Source organism: Chrysochloris asiatica, unplaced genomic scaffold, assembly GCF_000296735.1.
Source record: "Chrysochloris asiatica unplaced genomic scaffold, ChrAsi1.0 scaffold00040, whole genome shotgun sequence".
NCBI classification, from domain to species: Eukaryota; Metazoa; Chordata; class Mammalia; order Afrosoricida; family Chrysochloridae; genus Chrysochloris; species Chrysochloris asiatica.
In genome coordinates this window covers 8815416-8826243 of record NW_006408558.1, presented here as the reverse complement: position 1 = coordinate 8826243, position 10828 = coordinate 8815416, and the positions used below count along the sequence as shown (strand labels likewise).

The 10828-nt window shown below is 42.9% G+C and overlaps 1 protein-coding gene across 1 annotated transcript; it reads right to left on the bottom strand.

The window, feature by feature from the left end:
• Window positions 1-267: 267 nt before the first annotated feature.
• On the bottom strand, window positions 268-1458 carry NHLRC1 (NHL repeat containing E3 ubiquitin protein ligase 1). The gene has a single exon (XM_006861015.1). It carries the CDS (start codon window positions 1456-1458, stop codon window positions 268-270), a length of 1191 nt encoding a protein of 396 aa, XP_006861077.1.
• Window positions 1459-10828: the final 9370 nt, after the last annotated feature.

The following is a 10828-nucleotide window of genomic DNA, read 5'->3' as shown; positions in this document are numbered from 1 at the left end:
GGTCACTGTGGGTCAGAAGTATGCACACAACCACATCACTGGGTAAGGATTCAACGAGTATATGTTTGCAATTTTCTTAATACTGGGAGTACACATTCAAAGAATCGTAGATTTAATTATTATTATTTAATAATTGCCACATCTGTATATTGACCTAGCAGTTTCAACTTTCCCTCTCAGATAGATGAGGTTAAGTGGCTTATCCCGGGCTAAACAATTCATTAGTTGTAGTACCTAGCCTTCTGGTCCCAGGCCTCAGTCACCCCATCACCCACAGTCAGCCTTAAAGACTTTGACAGACTGGGCAGCAGTGTCCAGCACAAGCAGAGAATTCTCCTTGGTATAATTCAGAGCCACAGGATAAGAAAGACCTTGAGTGACCAGGGGCTTCAGTCCTGGAAATTCCTCAGGTTTTCCTAAGCACAGGACAGCTTGACTAGAGGTATCCGTAACAACCACATTCCCCTGATGATCAAAGGTCACAGCGGAGGCGGTTATCTTAGAAGGGAAGAAGAGGCTCAGTCCAAAAGAATCTACCTGGCTGATGAACTGCATGGTGGCACTAAACACCTTCACCCTGGTGCTGCACGCTCGGGTCCCCATGGGAGTCAGGGGGTGCTCTAGGACCGCAATGGTCCCGGTGAGCCAAGACACTGCCACCCCTCGGGGGCTGCACAGATGCGAGTACATCCTGTCAGCTCTCCGAAGGATCCCTTCGGGAAAATCAACTTCCAGGAGGTGCAGGGACCCTGCCTCCGCATCAGTCACCAAGACCTCATTGTGGGGCGTGGTATCCACTCCCCAAGGTAAGGAGAACTGGCCCCCAATGACGAGCTTGATATGGCCCAAAAAATCAAACACTTTGACGGATCGGTCACCGGCGTCGCTGACAACCACATGGCAGTCGTTGGTCACAGTGACATCGAGTGGGTACCTAATGTCTTGGGCCGCCTCCCCTTTCTCTCCAAACTGATGGACACATTCTCCCTCGGAGTTGAAGACCTTGACCCGCTTCTTGCCGTCATGCACCACCACGACCCGCCCCGTCTGGGGACACAGCGCCAGCCCGGTGGGGTTAACCAGGGTCCCCCAGCCGCCGAAGGTGTGGTGGCAGGTGAGAGTTCCGGGGGCGCAGGGCCCGGTGCTGAGGGCAGCCGGAGCCCGGCGAAGCGCGGGGCGCAGCAGCTCCAGGAGGTGCAGCACGGGCAAGCAGTCGCTGGTGTCGCAGCCCCGGCCGACTCGCCGGCAGAAGGGGCACTCGAGGGCCAGCGTCCGCGGGTGCGCCAGCGCGGCCACACAGTTCTGGCAGACCACGTGGCCGCAGGGCAGGTTGCGCGGGCGCCGCTGCTGGGTGTGGCCGAACCTCTCAAAGCACACCTTGCACTCAAGCAGGCTGGTCTCGGCCTCGCGCACGAGCTCCCGCAGCGCCGGCCCACTCCCCAAGGCCTCAGCACCCATCGTGCGGCCCCGAAACTCCCGGCCGCACCGCCAGCCGAGAGCCGGACGCTGCCCCCACGCCGCCCTCTGCCCGGGTCACTAGGAGGAGCGTCCCGGCTGACGTCAAGAGTAGCGAGCAAGTTGGCCGCCGCATGCTGCCACCTGGTGGACGCTCGCGGAAGCTGTTTCCTGACGACCTGCTGTTCTGCGGTCCAGTGGGTTCTGCTTTCTAGGGAGCCAGCATAGTGTTTGCGCGGAGTGCTGGTGTGTTTGAACCGCCAGCCTTGCGATTAGCAGTCCAGTGCTTATCCTACAGTGCTACATCAGGACTCCGAGGACCTGCTAGTGGGACCATTTAGAAGATGTATACACATGCCTGTAATTTTCACAAATCATATATGGATTATTTCCATTTTACAGACGAAGAGATAGATTTACTGAGGACAAGCGAGTTGCACCCCACCACCCAGACTATAAGCAGTTTGGTGCTCAGTAATCTTTACAATTTGTAGCACTTGGGCATTGGGTATCAGGACTGGTGAGGCTTGAAGACAATCGTCTACTAATTCAGGATGCTATGATCTCATTGGGAAAACACAGACACCTGAGAGAAGTTAAACTTCAAGGGGGTGAGGCATGTGTGTATACCTTTTGTGGCACTGTGGAATAATGCACTGGACTGCAAGGTCGGTTTGAACCGGGAGGTCGGCAGTTCAAACTCACCAGCCGCTCCTCAGAAATGCTATACAGGGTCACTAAGAGTTGGAACCAACTCAACAGCACTTAACAGCAACATATGAAAGAAGGAATGTTACAGGTCAGTACAGGAAGTTCACTGGCTGAGTGATGGAGGACCCAAGGTTGGGAATGTCTCCCAGAGGAATTATATAAAACTGTTGTTACTGTTGCTAGGTGTCATCCAGTCAGTTCCAAATCCTAGCGACTGTATTTACAACAAAACAAAAGAGCACTCAGTCCTACACCATCCTCACAATCTTTGCTGTTTGATTGCATTGTTGCAAGTCACTGTGTCCATCCAGTTCATTGACAGTCTTTTGCTTTTTCACTGACCAGGCCCTTCTCCAGGGGTGGTTCCTCCTGATAACACGGCTAAAGTAAATAAGGTAAAGTCTCACCATTCTCACTTCTAAGGAGCACTCAGAAAAATTGTGAGTTGATAATCATTGGTATAGAATTACTGCCTTATTTTAAGTTATTTGCATACATTATCTTATTTAAAACTCAAGACAATCCTATATAAGTACTAACATTTTCAGCACTCATTTTCTACAAAAGCCTTCATAGAAGTCAAGTATTTCACCCAGCATCCCACAACCAGGAAGTGTCTGGGCAGGAATTTGGAGTCAGGCAGTTTGTCTGCTGAGCTATACTCATATAGCACATAGGAATCACCTGGCTCTCACCTCCAGAGGTTTAATTGGCCCAGGCTGTGGTGTGAATGGATGGAGGTTTAAAATGCTTCCCCAGGTGATTACAATTTGCAGCCACATTTGATAACCACTGAGCCGTGTGATAAAGGAACCCTGATGGCACTGTAGGATAAGCCCTGGACTGCTAACTACAAGGTAGGCAGTTCAAACCCAACACCTTGGAAACCCTCTTCAGGGTCACTATGCGTCCTAACCAACTCCATGGTGCTTAACAACAACAACAGAATAGTAACCAATGCTAACAGTTAATTATACTAAATAAGTTACATACATTATCTCATTTAATCATCACATAAGTTACAATCAACTAGACAGCACAAAGCCACCCCAGTACCTTATAAAGCAATATTCTTATTTTGGAGATAAGGAAATTGAAGTCCCAGAGGTTAAATAAAAACTAGTCTAAGTCTGAGTTTGAACTTAAAAAGCCTGTCTGTGGTCCTCTTTTGGAGTGCTATGCCTTTTATAAGAACCCTGGTGGTACAGTGATTAAAGTGCTCAGCTGCTAACCCAAAGGTTGGCAGATGGAACTCATCAGTGGTGCTGAGGAGAAAAGATGTGGCAATCTGCATCCATAAAGATCACTATGGAAACCCTATGACGCAGCTCTGCTCTGTCTTATAATATCACTGGGAGTTGGAATTGACTCGATGGCAATGAGTTATTTCTTTTATATCTCTAATAAATTGTTTTTTAACTTATAACTTACATGCAGTAAAACCCATACTCTTGATGCACAATTCCATACAATTTGACAAATGCAGAAAGCCATGTAATTACCACTGTATTATAAATATAAAGCACATTGAGAGAGGTTTGCATGGGCTAAATGGGACAGAGGTAACCCTTTGGTTGTTTGATGATGCATAGAGGGGATTGTAACCATGGCAATGTAACAATATACGATAGGATGAATGTAAAGCTAATGTTCTCCCTTGTAAGCTATCACATAATTCACAATAAAGCATTTAAAATAATAATAATAAGCAAGTTGTTCACCAGGAAGCATCAAGGCAAGCAATCAAGTCCCTTCAGGACAAACCCCCCCTCTAAGACTGAAACTCAAAAATTAAAAATATGTAAAGCAATTTCATGGCCCCCCAAAATTCTCTCCACTAACATCCCTTTTGTGATCAGCCCTTCCCCTTGTGCTCTTACAAAATATTTTTTATCCTATTAGACTTGTTTTACCATTGAAAATTTCAAATATGTTCAAAAACAGAGAGAATAGTACAATGAAACCCTATGCCTATCATCCAACTTCAAGAATTATCCATCTCGTTTCATGTGTACCTCAGTTCATCCTACTCGCCAGTTTATTTTTAAACAACCCCCAGACATCATATAATTTCATCCTTAAAATGATCTCTATGGGACTCTAAATGGAGTCCTGGTGTGGCGCTGTGGGTTAATGCGCCAGACTGCAAAGCCGTTTGAACTGCAATGTTGGCGGGTCAAGCTCACCAGCAGCTCCTTTTCAGTTAGCAGTCCAACACCTGATCTACAGCACCATGTTGTTGTTGTTATTGTCATTAAGTGCTGTTCAGTTGGTTCCTACTCATAGCAACCTCTATATAGCGTTTCCTAGGAACAGCTGGTTGTTTGAACCACTGACTTTGTGGCTAGCAGCCCAATACTGATCCTACAGCGCCACACTGAGGTCTCTCTTAATTTTTAACAATTCTCTCTCCTGTTATCTCTTTCTTTAAACAGCTAGTTGAATTCTTAAAGGAACCGAACCATTTGTTTTGTAGAATTCCCCACACTCTGGATTTAACTATTGCATGTCTATAGTGTCATTTAATATGTTCCTTTCCCCTTCATTTTATGTAAACTGGTATGAACTGGTAGTTAGATCCAGACTAGTGTTGTCTAACAAAAATATAATCCAAGCCCCATCTCTAATATTAAATTTTCTAGTAGCCACATTTTCTAAAGCATGAAAAAGAAATAAGTGGAATTACTTTCATCATGTATCTTATTTAATCTAAAATGTCCTAGACATTACCGTTTCAATATGTAATCACTATTAAAGTTATGAATGAAATATTTTACATTCATTAAAAAAAAATGTCCACTCACAGTACATCCCAATTCATAATAATCCCATTTCAAGTGCTCTTTCGCTTCAGATTGCTAAATGGAACAGCTCAGATCTAGACCAAGTCTGTGCTACAATCTTGCCTTTCAAGACTCTTCGCAGAATGACTCCATGCATTCTTGCCTTGCTTCTAACTTGTCTATGCTCCAACGTTGTTTGAAAACTGACCCAAGATCTCCAACTCATCACTAACTGTGGCCAAGTGTCAACTCTGTAGGAACACACTGCCAACCTGGGTGACTCAGGAGAAGGAGATGAGAGTTCAGCAACTTTGTACTTCCTGAGTGTCCAACTTCGTCTTCTTGATCCTTTGCTGCCCCTGCGAGGCAACAGGCAGTACTGCACCACATTCTGCAGTACTGGGCTCTGTAGGATAACCAAAAGGTTGGCAGTTCAAACCCACCAGCCACTCCTCTGAAAAGTTACAGGGTCGCTATGAATCAGAACCAACTTGATTGGCACTTAACAACAACAACATATATATAGCTACCCTATATAGGTTTTCCTGGTATGGCATTGTGGGTTAATGCACTGGACTGCAAGGTCGGTTTGAACTACAAGGTCGGTGGTTCAAGCTCACCCCGGAAATCCTATATAAGGTCGCTATGAGTTGGAACGGACTCGATGGCACTTAGCAGCAACAAACAACAATAAGGTTTCTGAGGTTTGTAAATCTTTGCGGGAGCAGAAAGCCTCATCTTTCTACCACAGAGCAACTGATGGGCTCAAACTGTCAATCTTGTGTTTCACAGCAGTTGGAAACTACCAGTTGTTATTCAGGAGAAAGATGAGGCTTTCTGCTCCCATATTTATTTACAGCCTTGGAAACCCTGTACAGGGTTGCTATGAGTCAGAACCGACTCCATAACACATAACAACAACATATGAGTCCTGGTGTGGCGGTGTGGATTAATGCATGGGAATGCAAGTCACTTGAACTGCAAGGTCGGTGGTTCAAGCTCACCAACCATTCCTTGGAAACCCTATACAAGATTGCTATGGGTTGGAATTGACGCGATGGCACTTAACAAAAACAACAGAAAACATTGGTAGTTGGAACCCACCCAGTGGCACTGTGGACAAAAGGGCTGGTAATTACATTACTAAAATTAACATTACAGCCAAGAAAAATCTATTGTCCAAAAGCAAAGAAGAAAAGGCAAAAAAGAGGCAGGGAAACTGGAGGGATGGAATCAGGGATGGCAGGGTGAAAACCGGAAGGGTGCTGACATTTTATTGGACAGCAACCAATGTCACGGAAAAATTTGTATATGAATTGTTGAATGACAAATAAGTTTGCTTTGTAAACTTTATCCTAAAGCACAATAAAATGTTAAAGAAAACAATAATAAAGTCTATGATCCTGTGAAAGATGCATCTTCAACTTAAAACAAAAAATATCCAAAAAACCCTATAGAGCAGTTCTGTTCTGTAATACATGTTGCTATGTATGAGTCAAGGAGCTCTGGTAGTGTAGTGGTTATGAATCGGGCTGCAAACCTCATAGTCAGCAGTTCGAAACTACCAACTGTACTGCGGGAGAAAAATGAGGCGTTCTGCTCCCATAAAGATTTACAGCCTCAGAAACCCTGTACCAGGTCGCTGTGAGTCGGAACCAACTCCATGGTACTTAACAAACATGTATGAGTCAAAATCGACGGATAGCAATGGTTTAAAATATTTTTGGTTTTAATGGTGTTTTAGTTTTCTAGTGCTGCAGTAAGAGAAATATGTTGTTGTTGTTAAGTGGCGTCGACTCAGTTCTGACTCACAGCGACCCTGTATAGGGTTTCCAAGGAGCAGCTCATGGGTTTGAACTGCTGACCTTGTGGTTTGCAGTCTAGTGCCGATCCTACAATGCCACACCAAGAGTCCCAATAGAAATATGAGTGACTTTAAAGAACAGAAATTTATTTTCCTGCAGTTCTGGAGGTTTTAACTCCAATCAGGGTCTCAGACATGTCAGCTCCTTCCTGTTTGTCGTTTTTGCCTTTCCTTGGTTCCTTCACTAGTAGATGGTCCTCACGTAGCACCTGTCTTTCCCCCAGGAATGCAGATCTCCATGAATACATATCCCCATACATGCACATCTCCATGTAGGTACATCTCCATGTATGCATATCTAAGCCTTTCGATGACTGAGAAGTGATTGGATTCAGAAACCATCTGATTGAGGTATGATTAACACAGAAAAAACCCTATTTCCAAACAGGATTGCATCAACAGGTATAGGGGTTAGGAGTCCAACACATATTTGGGGGAAGAGGGACAAGCAATTTCATGCATATGAAATGTTAAATTTAAAGTATGAAATTTAATTTTGTGGTATTTGTTCAGGAATTAAAGTTTTGGGGTTTTTAAAAAAAAACGTTTTATTGTTAATTGAGGGAAGGTTTACAGAGATCATCGGTTTTACATTCAACAAGTCATACACTTTGTTTTATCTCAATGATTGCAATTCCCTCTGTGGAACAACAGTCATCCCACTACCATCTCCATTCCAGCCACCTTCCCATCCCTTCTCACCTTTGTCGTTAGGTACATGTTGCCTCTTTGATTGTTAATGATTGACCATTCCGTCATTCATCGTGAGCATACCTTACTAGTGTTGTCCCTTCTGTATACGTATCTACTGCTTGGCTTAAAGTTGGGCCACAAGGGTAAATTCCTTTCCAGTCCTGAAGGGTGGCTGAAGCCCATAGTCTCAGGCTCCTCTAGGCTCTTTCTGATCAGTAAGCGCAGTGTTTTTATTGATTATATAATTTTGAGCTTTGTTCCACATATGTTGCCACTCTATCCAGAACCTTCTGTGTTCCCTTTCAGAGCGGTTGGTAGTGGCAGTTGGGCACCAACTAGTGATTCTGGTCTCAGAATTGTGGAGACTGATCTTTGCATGTCCCATTAGTCCATTGAGCTAATTGATTTCAAGCATCTTCAATTCTCATCACTCTTTCTTCTGCACATGGAGTTGCACCCTTAGATAGCCACTCATGAGCTTTTAATATCCCACCAAAGTAGGAAGCAGAACATTGTTTTTGTGGACTATGTTAGGCCAATTGACTATGGTGTCCCCTGAGACTACTCTTGAGCCCCTAAGTTCAGCTACTCATTGCCTTAAGATATTTGATAATATCTAAGAAGTTTTCATCATTTTGCTTGCTATATACTCCATCACATACATAGTTGTGTTTGCAGGAAACTCAGGTGCCAATACCCTCTTTCAAAGTCTTGTATATGTGTGGGATATATATATATTGTTGTGAAGTGCTGTTGAATTGGTTCTGACTCACAACAACTCTATATAGCGTTTCCAAGGAGCAGCTGATGAGTTTGAACCACCAACCTTGCTATTTAAACAACCTCACAGCCCAGTACTTATGCTATAGCGCCACCCCATGACTTCATACATACACATGTATTGCACTCCTCCTTCCATACCCATTCAGCATGGGTCTCAGTCATGTCTAGTTTTAGATTTACTGTCTAAAGTACTGCTGTAGAGCATGCAATAATGGAACAACAGCAAAAGGAGGTATTCAATTTCCATCAGAACCAACTTATGAATGGAGCCCCACAGAATCAGGACTAAGGACTACCTGTAATAACCTCACAAGGATACTAGCGCAAGCTCAATGCCAGACAGCTGTTTAGGACAGCTGTTCCTAAACTTGGGTGGAGAGATCAACCACTTTTAGAACTGAAAATCATTTGGCTCTGAGGATTTCATAATTTAGGATCTCAATTATATGATATCTGTCATAGACTGAACTGTGTCTCCCCAAAACATGTGTCAACTTGGCTGAGTCATGAGTCTCGGTGGTTCGGCAGTTATAGCATGATGTAATCACTCCCCATGACATGACCTGATATGATCGACCTTGATTTTATGTCATTATTCTACATGTTATAAATCCTCATTTCTATGAAGTTAATGAAAGAGCCCTGGTAACACAATGGATTCTGAGCTGGGTTGCTAGCTGCAAGGTCAGAAGTTTGAATCTACCTGGTGCTTCCCAGGAGAAAGATGAGGCTTTCTGCTCCCATATTTGCATAGAGCCTTGGATACTCTATATAGGTCGTGAAGAGTCAGAAGTGACTCAGTGGCACACAACCAACACCATATAGTAAAGGTGCCCTGATGGTACAGTGGTTAAGCGCTTGGCTGCTAAAACACCAACTGCTCCCTGGGAGAAAGATGTATTTTTCTGCTTCTGAAGATTTATAGCCTTGGAAACCTGATGGGGCAGTTCTAGTCTGCCCTAGAGGATCACTATGCATCACAATCAACTCAACAATAATAGGTGATATGGTAGAATGTGGCTGCCCCAAAGCTCCAGGGTTTATACATTACAGTTTTATATATCTTAACTGATGTTATCAGTCTCAGATGTTCAATATTATGATTTACTGTCTTAAAACACTGCTGTAGTGTTGAGAATGGCTGAGCCAGGGGTCTATGTCTGCCTCTGGATAACAGCAACAGGTGGACCAGAGGAAAGGACAGCCAATAGGCTTGGCCTTTAAACATATAACCTTCAGCTCAGTTTAATTAGCTAGGCATCCTGTATTTCTGTTAGTACTGTTCTAATCTGTGTTCAGGCTAGCTACCACAAGTTACAGTTTTTCTGATAAAGTTCGCTTACTGCATGCACAAACAGCTCAAGATGTTCCTGTACTCCTAACCCTCCCTTAAGCACCTCCCCTTGATATGTATATAAAATAAACTTGCTGTACTTCACCTGCATCACAGTATCTCCATCAGAGTGCTGCATCCCACCTGGTCCCACCTTTACTTATTTTATTTGTGTCTTGTGTCTTCCTTTTTCTTCTAATCTCCTGTCGCCCCACTCAGGTTTAAGCTTTCTGTGCAGGTCGCAGAGAATAGCCGATATCGGACGCGGTACTGTAGAGTATGCAATAACGGAACTAAAGGAGGTATTCAACTTACATCAGAGCCAGCTTATAAATGGAGCCCCATAGAGAGTTGGGACTACCTGTAATAGCCTCACAAGTATACTAGCATAAGATCAATGCCAGACATAGTTTAGGACAGCTGTTCCTACACTTGGGTAGAGAGATCAACCACTCTGAACCCTAAAGAAGTTTGTGCAGTTTTGTGATTTATGGAGAAGCATCTATAGCTTTCATTAATATTAAAGGAATGCATATTTTCACCATTTATAACTCAGTCTAGTACATACACAGCGCACAGCTAAATAGCTAACTTCTTATCAAACATACCATCCTATTAACATGAGCTAAACATCCAAACTTTCTAGGTATTAGGTACCGTGATTAGGTTGAATAAAATGGAATGCCTACTTAACTAAAATGCAAATGATTGCTACTAAAATATTTTTAAGTTTTGAATCTAAAAACTTTCACAGTGAATAATCATGAATTCAGCACTACATATATTGTGCTTCCTAAGGCTTTATCATTTTAAAAGGACTAACCTAAAGAAACTAAAAAAGTGAAAATGTAGGAAAAAAACAAATTTTCATTTGAAAAATTTTTATTTTTACAATTTGGAAAAAATCTTTGTTCCATATATATTAGTTCATTTAATTGAAAAAAAAATGTTTCTTGACTCTACTACATATAAAATTAGTGTGAGACAGAAAGTAAAAAGAGGAATTAGATTTCAAGTAGATAAGTCTTTATAGGAAAAGTTAATATTTTAATAAAATTTCATAGACCGCTTTCTTTTACCTTTCCCATAATTCCAGTGCTATATTTCTTCAATGCTTCTAAATTTCAAGGAATTTAAGTTTCAAGAAATTTCAAGGTTTTGAAGTTATATGCATTGCATTTCTTTTTATTATTATTATAAAAAGTA

What these genes read in the sequence shown, in the direction of transcription:
- NHLRC1 (XM_006861015.1), bottom strand. Translation starts at nt 1,458, where the DNA reads ATGGGTGCTGAGGCCTTGGGGAGTGGGCCGGCGCTGCGGGAGCTCGTG.